The sequence below is a fragment of the Phyllostomus discolor genome, chromosome X (assembly GCF_004126475.2).
Source record: "Phyllostomus discolor isolate MPI-MPIP mPhyDis1 chromosome X, mPhyDis1.pri.v3, whole genome shotgun sequence".
Taxonomy (NCBI): domain Eukaryota; kingdom Metazoa; phylum Chordata; class Mammalia; order Chiroptera; family Phyllostomidae; genus Phyllostomus; species Phyllostomus discolor.
In genome coordinates, this window is record NC_050198.1 from 70,007,519 (window position 1) to 70,027,456 (window position 19,938).

Sequence of the window (19,938 nt, forward strand, 5' to 3'; positions counted from 1 at the left end):
CAGTGATTCACTTCTGAGGATTTATCTGAAGAATCCTGAAACAGTGATTCAAAAGAATATATGCACCCCTATGTTCATTGCAACCATTATTTATAATAACTAAGATTTGGAAGCAGCCCAAGTGTCCATCAGTAGATGGGTGGGTAAAAAAACTGTGGTACATTTACACAATGGAATACTGCTCGACCATAAAAAAGAGAGAAATCTTACCTTTGTGACAATATGGATGGACCTGGAGAGCATTATGCTAAGTGAAATAACCCAGAGAAAGACAAATACCATATGATTTCACTCATATGTTGAATCTAATGAACAAACTGAACTAACAAGCAAAATAGAGAGACTCATAGATAGAGAGCAGGCTGGCAGCTGTCAGTGCGGGGGGCGGGGCGTAGGAATTGAGCAAAAATGTAAAAAGAGAGAAAGAACTCATGGACACAGACAACACTTTGGTGATTGCCAGGTCATGGGGTGGAGGGAGGGGGTGTGGAGGGTATAGGGGAGTAAATGGTGATGGATAAAGACTTGAGGCTCTGAACACACAATACAGCGTACAGATGATGTGTTACAGAATTGTGTACCTGAAACCTGTATAATTTTGTTAACGAGTGTCACCCCAAGAAATTCAATAAAGAATATTACAGAAAAGAGTACATATTATCATTGAAATATTAATGAAATAAAACATGATACTTAAAAATACAGTGGTGTTTGGTTTTAGTTCTACCCTTAAGACCTAAAGTTGTTTAAGAATTTTGTCTAATTGTGACAATATGGAAGGGGATTATGAGTCACCCTATTAAAACCACTTGGAAAAGGAAATATTGTTGTCTGTTTTTTCTGGGCATTTATCTTAAACATATTTAGTAATTAACCAATAGGCAAAGCTGACTTGTATTTTGTCATTTTTCAGAAACTTACTCAAGTTTACAGAACTCTTCATGGAGCTTACACAAAAATTCTGGAGGTTATGCAGACCAAAAAAAGACTTTTAGGCACTTTCTTCAGAGTTGCTTTTTATGGCCAAGTATGTATACTTTTTAGTTCATCAACTTTTTAAAAAATATTTACCTTTGAATTATCAGATAAGTATAGCAGCAGTTGATATAGAATTCTGGCTAGATAGAGTGCATATCAAAATAGCAGGAAAGCCTGTTCTGTAAGTATATATTTCACTTTGGCTTTCATATCTACTCATTAGGTCAGAGTACAACATATAACATCTGAATTTTTCCTCTCACTTTCATTTTCTGCTAGGCTTTTGAAAGTATATATTTAATATCCTTCAGTAATTCAAGCCTTCTTTTTTAAACTTTCTTTTATTATTTTAAAATTTTTAATATATTTTATTGATTATACTCTTACAGTTGTCCCAATTTTCCCCATTTGTCACCCTCTACCCAGCACCCCCCACTCACTCTGGCAGTCCTCCCTCCTTTGTTCATGTCCATGAGCATGCATATGAATTCTTTGTCAACTCCATTTCCTATGCTTTCTCCCCTCCCTATTCTGTTAATCCCTTCACTCCCCTCCACCATTTTCCCAGAACCCCCTCCCATTGGCCACACTTCCAATTTTCTCTGTGTCTGTGATTCTGTTTCTGTTCTTGTTTTCTTTGTTTTTTAGATTCAATTGTTGACAGGCATTTATTGCCATTTTAATGTTCATAGTTTTGATCTTCTTTTTCCTAAATAAGTCCCTTTAACATTTCTTTGAATGCTGTTTGTTCATAATATTTATAAATTATTGTATGTTTAACTTTACAATAGTCTTTTTTTGAAGAAGAGGATGGAAAGGAGTACATCTACAAAGAGCCAAAGCTCACTGGCCTGTCAGAGATTTCCCTGAGACTTGTTAAACTTTATGGTGAAAAATTTGGTACAGAGAATGTGAAAATAATTCAGGATTCAGACAAGGTAACTTTACCCTGAATTGTAAAATCATTATTTGTTAGTTCCAAGCATGGCTTATTGCTCCAAAAGTTTTCCTTTTATTAGCTGGTGGAGGAGGAGCATAGAAATAGAGCCTCTCAAGATAGTGAAAGAAAGAACAGGGGCTTTGGAGTCACAGAGGACAGGATTCAAATCTCCATTCTCTGTCACTTGCTAGCTGTGTGACCATGGGAAACTTACTTAACCTCATTTTTCTCCTTAGTAAAATGCAGATAATAACAGTGCCTTCCTCATGGAGTTGTTTTATGGATTAAATGAGTTAATATATGGAAAGTGATTAGAGTTCCTGGTACATAAGGTACATTCATTAATAATAATAGAAGCCAGCATGCTTAAGAAATACTAGGTATTATTATGATTGCTGTTGTTCATTCACCATGGTTCTCAATGTTATACTTGATGATTAAAATCATCTTGGGGCACACATTTTATTCTAAGATATCCTTAGTTCAGTTACATTTGTAATGAAGTGGGTTTGAGAGAGATACCTTGGGTCTTGCTGTAAAGGTTAGCCATTCCACCAGGCCCTACCGAGGCAGAGTGAGAAAGGTTCTATCAAGAGAGGCCCTTTCCTAGGTAATGCATAGTTCCCTATAGACAGAATTTCAGGAAAGCACAGTAGGAATGCCTGAGTGTCCTTAAGACACCATGGGAGTGCCCAGGAGGAGAGCTGATTTTTAAGGTAGAAAGGACCTATATGGTCAGGATCTGTAGGCCACAACAGTATTTACTGAGTAACTCTGATGTGCATGATGCTTTGCAAGTCACTTAACAGCTAGTAGGCAGCACTGCCAGAGTGAAAAACCCATGGCAGCGGTGAAGGCTTTTCACCGTGTACCATGCAAATGATCTCTTCCCTTTGTACACTTACCTGCATCTCTTGGAGATGGTTTTATCTTGAAAGTTAGACATATAAAATAGATTTACTGGTAGGTCCAAAATTCATTAATATTTGTCAAAACCTCCCTGCTTCTTTCCGTATCAGTTTTAACTATTTTGTATTTTATTGGATTAAGACAACAGATTTTATTTCCTTGTAGCCAGATGGTCTTGATAAGTCTTAGGCTTGCTGCCACACCACTATTACCATAAATGGAAAGTTAATGGAAAGTCAGGCTTGTTGAACAACATACAGTTTTCTATTATATTCTGCCTCTGAAAAACTGGCTGACACGTGCTGGTGACAAACCCACCATCAGGCGCCTGGACTTGTGACATTATTTGTATGCACAATATTTTTGTCATTCCCCATAGGCAACAGACATAATAAGCAATTGCTACTTTTAACATCCTTATTTATTTCTTAATGTGTGAAAGCAGAAATTAAAAATGGTCTTTTACCTTGCCAAAGAACAAAATCTGCTTAAGAGCACAGACAATGTAAAGAGCAGCTTGGTAATATATTCCAGTATTTTAAACTATGTGTCATTGTACCCAACAGTTTCACATTTAAGATTTTATCTTGTAGATGTACACATGCAAAGATGTATGTTTAAAGGTGTTCATTGCTGCCAAGTTTATGTAGCAAAAACCTGGAAGCAATCTAAATGTCCATTTGGCTAAAGAAATTGTGGTATTACCCATAGAAAGGATATAGTAATCTAGGTGTTAAGAGTTTCATATCAGCCCTGGCTGATATGGCTCAGTGGATTGAGTGCCAGCCTGCTAACCAAAGGGTTCCCAGTCAGGGTACATGCCTGGGTTGTGGGCCAGGACCCTGGTAGGGGGCTCGTGAGAGGCAACCACATATTGATGTTTCCCTCTCTGTCTCCCCGCTTCCTCTCTCTAAAAATAAAATAAACAAAATCTGTTTAAAAAAGAATTTCATATCAACACTTAAGAAACTACCAAGATATTACTTAGGGGGAAAAAAGATGAGGGTGCAAGACTGTATGAATAGTATGATCACATTTGTGTAAAAACATTCACATATGATGTCTGTACAGAAAAAGTCCAGCCATTGTTAACATAGTGAGACTGGTTTGTGCAAGGTTTGTGTGACATCAATGTAACCTGGCACCAAGGAAAGTGGACTGAAATGCACACATGGGAACAATGACAACTTTGCTGTACTAGTCATAAAATCCATACAGTCACAAGAAGTTATGTTGATGACTACAATACAGAAGTATAACTATAATATGTTTTTTTATTGTGGTAAACTGCATATAGCAAAATGTACTATATTAACCATTTTTTAAGTGTACAGTTCAGTGATACTGACTTCATTAACATTGTGGTGCAGCAATTGCCACTGTCCTTCTTCAGAACTCTTTTTATCTTGTAAAATTGAAGCCTTTAACCCATTAAACAGTAATTCATTCTCCTGTACCCTCAGCCCAGAGCAACCACCATTCTACTTTTTGTCTCTGTTATTTTGACTTCTCTAAACACCTCATATAAGTGGAATCATCTCTTTGTGACTGGCTTATTTCACTTAGCATATCTTCAAGGTTTATTCATGTTGTAGCATATTGTGGAATATCTTTCCTTTTTAAGGCTGAATGATCCATTGCATATACATACATATTCAGGAACATGTGCGAGGCTGCCTGACATGGTACTGAGGTGTAGTGTATGAGTAGCTACCACTGTGCCAAGAACTGAAACTGACCAAAGTCAAAACCAACTGCAATGTTCTGTTCAAGTCTTCCCCCAGAAGTTGCAAGCCTTCAACAGACTCTATGGTTACAGAACAGTTACATCAAACAGCTTCTGCTAGTGTACCTGTTGCCTAGGTAGGAAGATAGATTTCTGGGGCTCTGTCAAGTTCTCAGAATCCTCTGTGTAATAGATATTTATTGAGGTGGAATTCAAATATACAATTAACCATTTTCATATATTTTTAAGGATTCAGATTATAAAACAGTGATCTCAGTTTTATAAATAAATGTTCATAGAAACAAGATTGGAAGGAAATACATGAAAATATGAATAATGGTCACACCAAAGTGGGAGGATTACAGTGTTCATCTTCCTACAGTTTTGTAATCTCCAAGTAGGTTTCTATATCTTCTTTATAATTAGAAGGAAGTGATCCCTAAAAAAGAACAAAGACCTCTTCCACATGTCTATTCAGTTGAGAGCACGGTCATAGTTCAGTTGATCTCAAGAGTTAGTAGCTTACCTGTATTCCCTTTCCTTTTCAGTGGATAAAAAACAAAACTTCCTTATTTATAGGTCATTGCTTAAAAAACAAAACTTTCTTATCTATAGGTAAATGCCAAAGAGCTTGATCCAAAATTTGCTCATATCCAAGTCACTTATGTGAAGCCTTACTTTGATGAGAAAGAGCTCACAGAAAGAAAGACTGAGTTTGAAAGAAACCATAATATCAACAAATTTGTTTTTGAGGCTCCTTATACATTATCTGGCAAAAAGCAAGGCTGCATAGAAGAACAGTGCAAACGTCGTACAATCTTGACCAGTAAGTAGGACTTTGCATATAACTACTTGATTGACTTGATCCTTTGTGATAAGCACAAGTAGCAGCTGGCCAACCAGGAAATGTAACTGAAATTTTAATCATTCATTGTTCTGCTATTCAGTCACTAGCTTTCACAAACATGGGTATGTTATAAATCATAATTTTCATATATGTACTTTGTGATTGCTCCAAAACATCTCATAAAGAGAATTTCTCCCTCAACCCTGAAGTAATAAGGTGCTATATGGTACCCTAAGGTATTATCTAGAGAAGGCATGGGGAAAAGTAAACACAGTAGATTTTTAAGTTATTTGGGTGTTTGAACAAATGATTTTTTAAGATAGTAAATTAATCTTAACATTTTAATAGCTTCAAACTCATTTCCATATGTGAAGAAGAGGATCCCTATAAACTATGAACAGCAGATTAATTTAAAGCCAATTGATGTTGCTACTGATGAAATAAAAGATAAAACTGCAGAGCTGCAAAAACTTTGCTCTTCTGCTGATGTGGACATGATTCAGCTTCAACTGAAATTGCAGGGCTGTGTTTCAGTGCAGGTATGTTGGTTGCCAAACATGTATTAAATGTCTCTTGGTGATCCTCTTGCTTTCCTAAGGGCACAGAACAAGCATTAATTATTTTTGTGTGTTTTAGTGTTATTGACTACAGACACCTATCCATTATTTTTTATTAGCTTAATACAGAAATTATGTTCAATTTCTAAAAATGTTGTGATATGTCGGAGGACTTGAACGTAAATCCCCTGACTGTTGCCAAGCTCTATGTTTACACATTAGAAATCATTAACCAATTTATTAGAATATACTTTTTTCAGGTCATTTGCTTTAGGTAATCATTTTTCAAATAAACTTATAGTAAGAATAGTAAATATGTTTCTCAAATGCAGATTTTTAATGTACAGTATTTGGCTTTTTTTTTTTAAAGAAATGCAAAATTTATCTTTTGGTTACATTCTGATAACTCCCATTTTTCTTCTTTTGTAATTTAGGTAAATGCTGGTCCATTAGCTTATGCAAGGGCTTTCTTAAATGACAGTCAAGCTAGCAAGTATCCACCTAAGAAAGTCAATGAATTGAAAGACATGTTTAGGTAAGTGCTTTGTAGTTTTCAGATCAGACCTCTATTCTGTCACTCTGTTTCTTCTTAAAAGAAACCAGAACATTCACCAAATACTATCTGTACAAGAAAGGACATACTCTTTTCTCTTTTACAATATTTAAGAGACTTCCTAATGGTACTTCAGTGAGTAAATGCGGTATCCATCTTTCTTGCTGTGGGATATTAACAATTTCCTAGTGAACCAAGAGATTAAACATAACAACTCACTTTTGCATTTTGGGTGTTGTGACACAAACACGAGCCTAAATTCATTATGCAGTTTCCTTCTTTGCCCCACTGGCCTCATGTCACAGAATTTCTGAACTTTTAGGGCAGTAATCAAAGTGGAACTGGAAGGGTTGGACAGGCTTGCCTCCTGTTCTGTGTCCTTAGTTACACTTGTATTCTGCCAGTCTAGGGCATGTAATAGCTTGCCTTGAGCGAGAACCCCTGCAAGCTAAGGAATGTCTGAATGGTCTTGCATTAGAACAGAATCTGTTTAATATGTGAAAAGAGTTTATATTCAGAATAAAAGAAACAATTGAGTAAAATAAAGAGAAAAATGATAATTTATCCATTCATTTGCTTTCAACTCATTTCATTTACTTTTCCTGTCTGCATTATCAGCTGTTCCAGGTCGCAGAGTAAACAGTAGCCATTCATTCACCCATATTTATTAGTGCCTGGCATGTATAAGATTCTACTGGTTGTTGTGATGGAGATACAAAATAAATGGGCAGTGAGGTACTTTGTCTCTTCAGACATACACTCTAATTATGGATAGTAAACATAAACACTTAATAATGGAAAAGTACTTTTTGATAAGTCATTAACTCTGTTCCTACTCTTACCAGCCCAGGGCAGATACTTCGTACCTACATTATCCAACACTGTACTGGGCACATAGTAAGCCCCAAATAAATTATTTTTGAATGAATGGCTCATTATCTACAGATATTTTTTTTCTGAAAATCAGCCATTATTATATTTGAATCCAATGAGAAGGGAAAAAAAACAGAACATTTTTTCCCTTGAGATTTTGTTTATAAGAATAACTGGTCAGAGGTGTCTCTTCCATAGAAAACTGATACCTCCTCTGCCCTCAAGAGAATTTTTAAATGTGTAAAAGTGGAATTTCAATTCCTGTGCACCCCATGCATTTCCCTGCTCTACCATGCATATCCTCTAAAGGGACTCCTTTCCATAATTGGGGAACAGAATGTAAAAAATTTAAAAATCCATCTAAGTGGCCACAGATGCCAGAAATAACCAAAACAACCAGATAATCAGGTTTTAAAGGACATAAGAAACTGGAGAAAAGAGCACAAAGGAAAGGACATTTCAGACAGGATGGGGCATTAGGAGGGGTGCAGTGAGAAAATACCAGATTCTAATCATCTTCTAGGTAAGCAAGCCACCGTTAAAGTGAACATCAAAATGACTATCTGTAAGACTTTCTGGGAGTAAATAAAAAAATCTTTATCTTTGATCTTCATCCACAGGAAATTCATACAAGCATGCAGCATTGCACTCGAACTAAATGAGCGGCTAATTAAAGAGGATCAGATTGAGTACCATGAAGGGCTAAAGTCAAATTTTAGAGAAATGGTGAAAGAGTTGTCTGACATTATCCATGAGCAGGCAAGTATTAAAGTGGTTGAAAATGAGAACATGATCTTGGGTCCTTAAAGTGTTACTTAACAAAATCAATTTGAAGTATATTATGTTGAAATTACTCAGTCTATATTTTAAATTTTGCTCATATTATCATTAATCATTTAAATGACATTTCAAATCAAATTTGAAGCAATTACTAAAGTAATTATCAGATATAAACCAAATTGTTCTTTGCACTAAAATGCCATTAGAAGTGACTAGCCGAGCAAATCTGAATTGATCTACTGTGAACATGGATGAGTCTCAAGAAGACTCCTAAAGAAATGAAATTATTGTCTCAATAGCCAAATCCATATTATGGCTATATGAAAGTAGATAGTATCATTTAGGTGAGATTCTGAGTGATTTCCAAAATTTGAATATTGTCTTAACACCTATATAGTCTGCAAAACACCCTATTTTCTTAAAACTTCTTAGCATTTCAATCTGTGACTGAGTGTGAATGACAATTACAGCTAGCTTAGTAAAACCCAATCTGAAAAATACAGAAGTGAAGACCTGTTCCTCACTCAGAGCCAAATTATGTCATTATTAGGTAGTTACAACTTTTATATACCTAGTTACCTTAAAACTGGGGTGCTCTTGGATTTCTCTGGTAAGACCTCATTGCTATATCGGGATCCTGAAATTTGTATTTACAACCAGTCTATACACGGATTCTCACTTAAGTATTTTAACATCTTAAACACATTTGTAAAAGTTGCAGCATTATGGTCTGGTCCCTCATTGAGTTAGCCTATTAGGCTTATATAGTCTCCTTTGTTTCCTTACTCAGGAAAACACCCATTGAGATAAATAGTTGCTTCAGAAATACTTCAAACTCTCAATTTTTAAGAAATTAAGACTTAAGATAACTACAATCTTTTTAGAGAACATTCATTCACTCATCCATCCATCCATCCTCACCTAAGGACATGCTTATTGATCTTTGAGAGGAGAAGGGAGGGAGAGAGGCAAGGAGAGAAACATTGACCGGTTGCCTCCTGTATGCGCCCTGACAGAGACCAAACTTGCAACCCAGGCATGTACCCTGACTGGGAATCAAACCCATGGCCTTTTAGTTTATGGGATAACACTGCAACCAACTAAGCCACACCAGCCAGGGCTACAGAACACATTCTTAAAGCTGGTTCCAGAGGGGAGTCCAGTCATTGGTCTTTCTGTCTGTATTTCAGTGATTGCGCTCACCCCTGTAAGACTGCCACAGTAAGGGTATACCTTCAAACAGGCCAGCAGTGGTTAGCACCCAAAGAACAGCAGTGTGATGATGGAGAAGAGAAGAGTTTTTCTAGGAAAACAAACTAGTCGACTTTAAATCAAACTCTACCTCTCTGAATTTATTTTGTCTGATATTTCTAAGAAACAGCTGTGGGAAATTTAGTTACTGTTAACCCAAGGCTGCATTGAGTGACCAGGAGTCTAACTTTCCAACCATTGTCATCTCAGTATAGAGAATCCAGTGAGCCAGACTTCATCATCCCATTTATTCAGTGACTGGTTGTCCTAGTCTCCTTCTCACCCTTCTCTGTGGCTGGGAATCTTGTTGGCTTGAGGGGTCTGGAATCAGTGTTTTGTTTCTTCTTTTTCCACCTTTACCTCTATTAGCCCACTTAGGAGTAAGTGCATACTATTCCAAAGCATCCCTTGCTGCTCAGTTTTCAGAGGCCTTTTTGTGTCTGTTTCTCAAAGCAGCCAGGTCATTCAGACCAGGAAGGTGGGGAACCATTCCACTTCCCATATTGTCTCTATCTCCAACTCAGCCCACGAGTACAGTAGGGATATACCTTTCTTTACCATCACTTTTCTGAGGTGTACTTTTATCAAATAAATGACATAATTTATTCCTAGAAACTAGACAGTTTGTGGGTTTCTATTCTTCATAATCCATAGGGGGAAAACACAGCAAAAGCTCCTCCTTCACAAAAGATATAAAATAACACATGTCATTTTAAGCCAATGTGTACTATATTATAATTGTTTAATTTTCATTCAGCTGCATGAACTCTAAGTGACTCAGATTGAAAACAAATTATTCACCTTGGCTGGTGTGGCTCAGTGGATTGAGTGCTGCCCTGTGAACAAAAGGGTCGCTGGTTCAATTCCCAGTCAGGGCACATGCCTGGGTTGTGGGCCAGGTCCCCAGTAGGCAGTGAGTGAGAGGCAACCACACATTGATGCTTCTCTCTCTCTCTTCCTCCCTTCCCCTCTCTGTAAAAATAACTAAATAAAATCTTTAAAAAATGTATTAATTACAAACTTCTTTATTAGATAGAGTTTGTGGTAGCCATTGTAGTGTCTGTTTGGTATGTTTTATTTTCTTTACAATGAGTTGCCCCGTTCACTTGTCACATCTGCAACGTGTGGGTATTCAATTAGTCATTTTTTAAACCTCTACATACTTTCAGATTCATGTCATGAGTGATGATTTTTGTAAATAGAGACAAAGAAGAATTGTCTCTTTTATGGGGTTTATATAAAACATGACTTGTAGCAACATAAGTGGAATGATGAATTACTGCCACCATAGACAAATTTGCAGGTTTAATAGCTCTCAAGTGTCAGAGCTAACTTGAGAACCAAGTATTGAAAACTTGAAACCTATGTTGGGAGTGTATAGTGAAAAGGTTGGATGTGATATGTATGCTATTCTTTTCTTTCACCTAATCCAAACATAAGATCCCTGTCACTTTTGATCACACCAAATAGATAATTTAAAAATATGTATACTAGTATGGATATATGTGTTTATGTATTTATGGGATATAGTGTATATATATATATATATTTTATACCTCACCTGAGGATATATTTATTGATTTGAGAGAGAGAGAGACCGATGAGAAAAAGTGATCAGTTGCCTCCCATACGGGCCCTGACTGGGGATTGAACCCACAACCTTTTGGTGTATGGGCAACACTCCAACCAACTGAACCACATGACCAGGGCAAAAATAAAATTTTGTGAAGTTCTTGATTTTGGTAAAAAAATCTTCTGTATCAATTAGCTTATGTAATTATAGTGCATGTTCAGAAATATGCACTTAGGACTTTTCTCTTTATTTAGTATTATTTCCCAAGTCTCCAGGGAAGGCATGTAGGTATCTGCTTGTTTGTGAAGCTCCACAGGTGATCTTGAGAATCACTGTATTAGAATATCGTCCATAAACTCATATCAAAGAGTCCCCTTGAAAGCTTATGATATGACCATGTATTAAAAATATTTTAAAGATTGCATTACCTTTCACTTCTTACTGAATTTTGCATTTGGCAATCTTTTGTTTTTCTTAATGAGTAACCAGATCTTTTCTGCTTTTTTTGCTATGCTGCCTTTGTAATACAGCTTTGAGGACTTAAGTCGGTAATGTTATTTTTTTTTTGCTTTGTGTCATTTTAAATAGCTAAGTGTCATTGATATATTGCGATATGCCTGTAATTTCATATACACATTTTTTTTGGCAGTGGCTATTTTGCTTCATTATAAACATGCAGATTTCTTTTGTTTCAGATATTACAAGAAGACACAATGCATTCTCCGTGGATGAACAACACATTACATGTATTTTGTGCAATTAGTGGTACATCGGGTGACAGAGGTTACGGTTCCCCAAGATATGCTGCTGAAACATGAGGACCTGCAGGTGTAAAGTGAGAATGAGACTGACCTTTCTCAGGAATATTTGGAGCTGTGCAAATGTTAAAGTTTAAAGATTTGATATACATTAAGTGTTTCCTTCTGACACCAAAATTTTCATGCTTTCAAACAGGGTGCTTACATATTTGTAAATATTTAAGCAACTTGGAAGTGCCTGGAAAATTGCACCCCTGTGCTTAGTTTGTACTTTTTTAGGTAAATCTATATACTGAGAAATAGAGCTCAAAACATGAATCCAAATTGCTTAATTATTGCTTAAAATAATAATGGTACTATGTAAAATTGTATACTGGAACAAAATAAAAGGTAAAACTTATTTGTAACTAGAAGTGTAGGAAATACTACTTTGAACTTAGCATTTTTCTTGACAGGAAGCTCAATTCATTATACTAATCCTTGGAGAAAAAAATTACCAAATTTCTATAAAACATAGGGAGACAATTTGAAATCCTGTCTACTAGTAGTCACGGCTGGGCTAAAAGAAACAACAACATTGTTTAAAAAGGAAAGTTTCATAGGGCATATACATAAAATACTAAAATTACTGGTCCTTAAAGTTTTGATCTGATGATGCCAGGTAATCAAGTTGGGCTCCAACACACAAGATGAGGGATTCACATGTGGCATAGGTTTGCCTAGCAAGTGGCATTTGTTGCTGGAGCTTTATCATCAGAAGCTATCCATAAAGGTAAAACATTTCTGAAAATTTGCAGTCAGTACATACTATGCAACTTCAGAGCTTCAGCAGCAAAGTCTGAGGTAGGGATTTATGATGATTCTTCAGTTTACAAGGTTAAGAAACATTTTTATTGAATTTGATGGTTGCAGCATTTCTTGGGTCAATTATACATAACCAGCACAGACTTAAAGAACAGCTACCTAGGGACTACATTTCTAAAAATGAAGCAATGTGAGACTACATAAAAAATTCAGGAGAAACCAAGATATGAAGAACTTTTTAGCTTGAATTATCCATATAATTTTGGCTGCCTTTCATGTGAATTTTAAGTTTTGGACTTATTTTTTTTATACAGTTTAGCCTGTTTTACAGATGAAAATAAAAAACAGACACTGAAATATAAATGGTTTGTATGGAGCCTTGGCTTTTAAAATATTTTGTGATCCAGTAAATCTTAGCGATTATGTATCCAACATGGCCATTTTTCTTTTTTTACATAATTTTTTGTTTTCAATTACAGTTGACCTACAAATCAGATTAGTTTCAGGTGTACAACCCAGTGATTAGACATTTATATAACTTACAAGTGATCACCCCAATAGATCTGGCACCATACATAGTTACTATATATTATTGACTATATTCCTGGTGCTCTACATTACATTTACATGGTTATTTTGTAACTGCCAATTTGTATTTCTTAATCCTTTTCCTTTTTCACCCAACCCCTTCCTGTCTAGCAACCATCAAAATGTTCTCTGTATCTCTGAGTTGATTTCTGCTGTCCTTGTATGTTTAGTTTATTTTTTTAGATTCCATTGTTGATAAATATGTATTCATTGCCATTTTATTATTCATATTTTTATCTTTTTCTTAAAGAAGATCCTTGAACATTTCATATAAAATGGTTTGGTGATAATGAACTCCTTTAGCATTTACTTGTCTGTGAAGCTCTTTATCTTTCCTTTGATTCTAAGTGATAGGTTTGCTGGGTAGAATAACCTGGGTTGTACATCCCTGCTTTTCTTCACTTTGAATATTTTGTGTCAACCCCTTCTGGCCTGCAAAGTTTCTGTTGAGAAACCAGCTGACAGTGTTATGGCAGTTCCCTTGTAGGTAACTAACTGCTTTTCTCTTGCTGCTTTTAAGATTTTCTCTTTGTCTTTAACCTTTGGCATTTTACTTTATTTTTAGGGTTTTTTTTTTAAAAATTTTATTGTTGTTCAATTACAGTTGTCTGCATTTTCCCCACACCCCAGCCAAACCCCCCTCCCTCCCTTGCTTCCACCCTTCCCCTTGGTTTTGTCCATGAGTTTTTTATAGTAGTTCCTGAAAACCCTTCTCCCCACTGTTCCCTCCCTCTCCCCTCTGGCTGTTGTTAGATTGTTCTTAATTTCGGTGTCTCTGGTTATATTTTGTTTGCTTTTTTTCTTTTGTTGATTATGTTCCAGTTATAACCTTTGGCATTTTAATTATGATGTGTGTTGGAATGAGCCTCTTTGTTTTCATCTTGTTTCAGACTCTCTGTACTTCCTGGACTTGTATGTCTTTGTTTTCTAAACCAGGTTAGGGAAGTTTTCCATCATTATTTTTTTACATAGCATTTTCAATTCTTTGTTTTCTCTGTTCTCCTTTTGGTACCCGCATGATACAAATGTTGGTATACTTGAAGTTGTTCCAGAGGCTCCTTATATGGTCCTCATTTATTTTCTTTTTGCTGTTCTGATTGGGTGTTTTCTGCTTTTTATCTTCCTAGTCTCTTATTTGATCCTTTTCTTCATCTACTTCACAGTTGAGTCCCTGTAATGTGTTCTTCATTTTAGTTCATATATTCTTCATTTCTGACTGGTTCTTTTTATATTTTCTAGTTCCATTTTATGTTTCCTGTCTTTTTGTTGAAGTTCTCACTAAGTTCCTCTACTCTTCTCCTAAGTTCATTGAGCATCCTTATAACCAGTGTTTGAACTCTGCATTTGGTAGATATGCTTGTCTTCATTTTGTTTAGTTATTTTTATGGAGTTTTGTTCTGTTCTTTTATTTGGGCCATGTTTCTTCGTCTCCTCATTTTGGGAGCCTCCCTGTATTTGTTTCTATGTATTAGGTAGAGCTGCTATGTTTTCTGAGCTTGATACAGTGGCCTTATGTAGAGGTGCCCTGTAGGGTCCAGTGGCACAGCCTCCCCATTCATCTGAGCTGGGCACTCCAGGTCCACCCCATCTTGTGGGGTGTGTACACTCCTGTTATAGTTGAGTCCTAATTGCTGTTGTCACTCCAGTGGGAGGGATTTACCCCTGGGCCAATCAGCTGCAATGACTGTCCACCACCACTGGAGGATCAGCTTGCAGGGGCCCACCCCAAGGAGCACGACTTAGTCTGCCCTTCAAGTGGTTGGGTGGTTCTTTGACATGGTCTAAAGCTTTCCACTGGGTGTGGTGGCTCTAGGGCCTCCAAGGAGGTGCATACCAAGGAGAGCTGCCACCTGTGTTCTTCCTGGGGCCACCCAGCATGAGCTCCAAAGAGATCCGCAGATGGCTGCTACTTATGCTGGGCTTACAGTTGCCCCAACAAATCCTCACTGTGAACCAAGGCCAACTGCTCTTAGTGCCAGCTGTGGAGCCATTTAGTGACTGTTACAGGGCACACTGAGGTGAGATGCTGCTTGCTTTGAGAGATTTTAGGAAAGTCTGAAGCATGAGCCAAGATGGGCCCTTCCTATGGAAAAGCCACTGGAAACAGCTTGGGTGGGCCCACAAGTTGGGTTGGGTGAGGCCTCAGGGAATCAACAGAGCAGGGCAAACAATGTTAGCCACGGGTAGAAAGTCAAATACAGCACCTGCCTGCCAACTCTGAGTTGGGAGTGAACTCAGAAAAGGACCAATGACTGGCCTCTGCCAACACTTCTGTCTGGGAGAAAGCTGCCCCTACAGCTCTCTCCCTGATGCCAGTCATTTCAGTTCCTTCCCATATGCCTCTGGTGTCTTTCAGCCTGCTGCCTCAGCACTGGATATCAGAGGGAGTGAGTCCAAATAAGTTCATGCATGGGCCCTTTAAGAGGAACATCTGGGTCTCTGGAAGCCTCTGTCTCACTCAGCCATAATCCCTGCTGGTGTTTACAGCCAGAAATTATGGGGACTTATCTTCCTGGCACTGGAACCCTGGGCTGAGGGGCCTGGTGTGGGGCTGGGATCCTTCCTCCTCAGGGGAAACCTCCACGGGCAAGAGAAGCCTCCCAATTTTTAACTACTGGACCAGCCCATTTCACGTCTCTGTCACTCCTACCAGCCTCGATGTATCTTCTTTAAGTCCTTAGTTGTAGGACTTCTGTTCAGTTAGATTTCAGGTGGTTCTGAATGATAGTTCTGTAGTTTAGTTGTAATTTTGATGTGGTTGTAGGAGGTTCTGAGTACTACATTTATCTACACAACCATCTGGGCTGGGAGGCAGTAATCCCATGACAATCTTTTCTTTACATGTCATTTTTAAGCTTTCAGAGAGCATGAAATTATTTATTGAAGGCTGATTTTATATTTTAATAGGGGATTCAGAAATTTCAGAGGCAGTTTGTAATTCCTAGTATCTTAAAGGGATCTGCAGAGTTAGTTTCACCTTTAAAGTCATTATTTTTGCCATGATATGTAAGGAACTGGTACCTTGAGTGAGTGCTGCCATGTAAGAATGAGGCATCTTGCAGAAAGTCAGTACTTTTGACTCATGATAGACGCGTCATGTCACTGAGCACAGCCTTGTGCACTGTGAGTAATTTTATGAAGTATAATAAATGGCGCTGGCCCTCAAGGAACCTGTAGTCTACTTGAGGACACAAAATACATGCAATAGGAAATAATACAAGAATTAACAATATAAGATAAGGAAAATTGTATATGAGCACTGCCAAATATTCATTTGGCTGTCCTCAACTCTCATCACATTCAAGAAATGAGAGGTCGCTGTGAATTACAATGTTCAGGGATGGTTTCATGGATAAAAGTTAAGGCTTTAGAAGATGAGAGGCTGTTGCAGATAGGAGGAACATCATGAGAAAAGATATAAGAAGAATTAGCATGGGGGGAGGGGTGGGGAGAAAAATACAGGCAACTGTAATTGAACAACAATAAAATAATAAAAGAATTAGCAGAAGTTCAGGAGATGGTGAGGAGACCAGTTTTGTTCAAGAAAAGTGGTCGATGATAAATCTGGAAATAAAATTTGGTCCTAGATTTTAGAAAGTTTTCAGTGCCAGGCTAATAGTGTTTGGACTTTACTCAGTAAATATGGGGGAGCCAGTCAAGGTTTTGAAACAGATTACTTGATTAAATGTTATTTTGAGAGATTTAATCCTTTATATTGCTGCAAGATGTATTTCAGGCAGAGAGAGATGGACATATGAAAACCAATTATACAGTGAATGCAGTATTCTAATTCTGAGTCCATAAATCCTTAGATAGGAACAAGGAATAGAAAAGAAAGGACAAGCACAGAGATATTTGGAAAGACTGGACATGATTTACTGATGGGTAAGGAGAAAGAAGGAAAAGTTAAAGATAATTTTGGGTCCTGTGGCCAATAGTTCTCCAGGTCATGGCACAATTTCACTAGATTTAATTTGTCAACTTTCAGAGTAAGGGCAGAAAATTTCAGAGAACAACAAACAACCTTGGAACCTTGATCAACATACCATAGAACAAGAGATTGCTCACTGGTTAATTAATAAACAAAATAGGTCATCATAATAAAACCCAATCTTTTTATTGTAAATTCAACTTTTCTCTTGAGATGAAGAACCTAAGCAATGTATGGAAATAATGGGAATTTCCAAACTCTTCAAAAATATTCATAATCAGATATATATTTCAGCCTTCTGATCTACAAAATGTTGGGTTCTCTTCAGTCTCTTGTTTTAATAGTACATTACTTTAGCTATCAAGACACAAAGTGAAGGAATAGAATAGAAGTTGGTTGTGGATGGGGACTGAGTTTGTGTAACAAAGGTATTCTGTCCTGGGAGCGGGCCAATAAGAGTACTTTGTTTATCTGGTCCAGTTACAATAAATGGTTTTTTTCTAGTCTCTAACCACATAATGGTCACTGTCTTAAGAAAAGTGTATGTATATTTATCCAACTCCTGCTTGAAGTTATAACTAAATTCTTCAAAGATTTTTGCCTCTGCGTATGGCATTTTTAAACTTTTTCCAGCATTTTTTGTCTTCCAGTTTTCCATTTTCTTTGAAATATAATTCACATGCCATACAATTCATCCATTTAAAATGCACAATTCAGTGGTTTTTAGTGTTGGGTTAGCCAAAAAGTCCACGTTTTTTTTTTTTTTCTGTAAAATAAAAGACACTTTTTTTGTTGTTTTTACCAGTAACTTTATTCATTTGAATATTTTGAGTATGTCAGCTATCTCCCACATGGAATAACATTGATTGTTCTCGATTAATGTCCCAATTTAATTGCTATCAACTTCAACTAGTCTACCCAACTGTGCATCATCATCCAGTAAGAATTCGCCTGCATGCTGATATGACAGCTGTTACAATACAATCTAACAAAATTGTTTCAAATGAAGTTAAAGACAACTAAATTCTACCATCTTATGGAAAAAAAAAACAAATGAACTTTTTGGTCAACCCAATGTATTCATTGAGTTGTACAACCAGTATCACAATTAATTTTAGAATGTTTTTATCACTCCAAAAAGAAGCCCCAAACATATTAGCAATAACTACCTACTCTCCCCTTAGCCAGTGACAACCATTAATCTATTTTCTCTGTGGATTTGCCTATTCTGGACATTTCATGTAAATGGAGTCATACATACAATCTGTGGCCTTTGGGACTGGCTTTTTTCATACAGTGTGTTTTCAAGGTTCATCCATGTTATAGCATGAATTAGTACTTCAATCCTTTTTACAGCTAGACAATATTCCTTTGTATGAATGCACCACATTTTATCCACTCACCAGTTGATGCACATTTAGGTTATTCCCACCTTTGGCTATTATTAATAATGTTGCTGTGAACACTATTGAACAAGTTTGTGTAGATACGCTTTCCATTCTCTTGGCCATATACCTAGGAGTAGAATTACTGCATCATATGGTAACTATGCTTATTAACCTTTTGAAGAACTGCCAGACTGTTTTCCATAGCAACACCCACCACTAGACATTCCCAGAGGTAGTATATAGGGATTCAGATTTCTTAGTATTCTCCAAAACATTTACTATCTGCATCTTTGATTATTACCTTTCTAGTGAATGTGAAGTGGTATCTCATTGTGGTTTTGTTTTTTCTGTATCATCTTCAATTAAGTACGAAGACTCTCCCAATCCTTTTACCTAGAGCTCATTGCACCCACTGCTCTGTTTGGCTGCCAGTCTCTTGTCTCTCTGTTAGCAATGGTGAAGCAAATACTCTTTCCATAGGGAAGGGAAATCCATGGTTTGTTGCCTTTGCCAATTACAAAAATGTTGGAGAGCCAGGTGCCAAAGCTGTTGCCATTGGCATATTTTGCTTAAACCATGTCAAAAGAACCAGGTTGTGTGCCTATGTGCACCTCCCCTGACCCCTCTTTCTTGTTGATCACACCAATTCTTCCCAGGGCAGCCCCCTTGGGTCACCATACATAGGTTACCAGTGTCAAACTTGATGAAGTCAGTGATTTTGCCAGCTTCCAAATCAATCTGAATGGTGTCAGATTGATGAAGGGATCAGGGTAGCAGATAGTGTGAACATCATGGGTTACCAGATGAAGGATACCTTTTGTGCCTACAAAGATCATCCTGTCTTTGCACAGCTTGTACTTGGCCTCCTCAGCTGTGATACGATGAACAGTAAAACAACCCTTGGTATCAAGGACCAGATGGAAATCCTTCCCAGTCTTGTCAAGCTGATCACATCCATAAAACCATCAGGGTAGGTTATATCCAGTCAGACTTTGCCATCTATCTTAATAAACCGCTGCATGTGGATCTCCTTTACTTCATCTCCTGTTAGGGCATACATATCTGTTTCTTAGGGAAATGCTGAGAGGGAGACATTCTCTCAGCTTGTGGAGACCGGTAGATGAACAAGGAGCAAACACACTGGTCAGCTTATCCAGCATCCAATGGAAGGAAGTCAGATTTTCATGTGCGTCTACCTGGTGGCTAATGATGTTGAGCATTTTTTCTTGTGTTTATTGGTCATTTTACTTTTTAAAGGCTTTATTTTTACTTTATTTTTATTTTTATTTTTTAAGTAAAACCTTTTACTTAAAAAAGGTTTTATTTATTTTTAGAGAGAGGGGAAGGGAAGGAGAGAGAGGGAGAGAAACATCAATGTGTGGTTGCCTCTCGTGCGCCTCCTACTGGGGACCTGACCTGGCCCGCAACCCAGGCATATGCCCTGACTGGGAATCGAACTAATGACCCTTTAGTTCACAGCCT

The 19,938-nt window shown here is 37.2% G+C and overlaps 1 protein-coding gene, 1 long non-coding RNA gene and 1 pseudogene across 4 annotated transcripts in view; 1 reads left to right on the forward strand and 2 right to left on the reverse strand.

Annotated features, from left to right (window-relative positions):
• DOCK11 (dedicator of cytokinesis 11) overlaps positions 1-12,152 on the forward strand; it is a 189,816-nt gene extending 177,664 nt beyond the window's left edge. For 2 of the 3 annotated variants that reach the window (XM_036016645.1, XM_028522215.2), the window contains 7 exons: positions 914-1,027; positions 1,770-1,916; positions 5,169-5,379; positions 5,749-5,939; positions 6,392-6,492; positions 8,004-8,142; positions 11,683-12,152. In XM_036016645.1, coding sequence (XP_035872538.1) covers positions 914-1,027; positions 1,770-1,916; positions 5,169-5,379; positions 5,749-5,939; positions 6,392-6,492; positions 8,004-8,142; positions 11,683-11,805 — 1,026 coding nt within the window. In that variant the 3' untranslated portion in view covers positions 11,806-12,152. Of the gene's footprint in view, positions 1-913; positions 1,028-1,769; positions 1,917-5,168; positions 5,380-5,748; positions 5,940-6,391; positions 6,493-8,003; positions 8,143-11,517; positions 11,536-11,682 lie in introns of all 3 variants that reach the window. The other variant, XM_036016646.1, reaches the window with a different exon arrangement.
• On the reverse strand, positions 5,915-12,454 carry LOC118498521. Its single transcript, XR_004901001.1, has 3 exons — positions 12,375-12,454; positions 9,367-9,466; positions 5,915-5,993 (listed from the first exon to the last, which is right to left on the reverse strand). It is a non-coding gene; the product is annotated as an uncharacterized LOC118498521 (long non-coding RNA).
• Positions 12,455-18,849: 6,395 nt separating this feature from the next.
• LOC114505525 lies at positions 18,850-19,616 on the reverse strand (annotated as a pseudogene).
• Between the last annotated feature and the right edge of the window lie 322 nt (positions 19,617-19,938).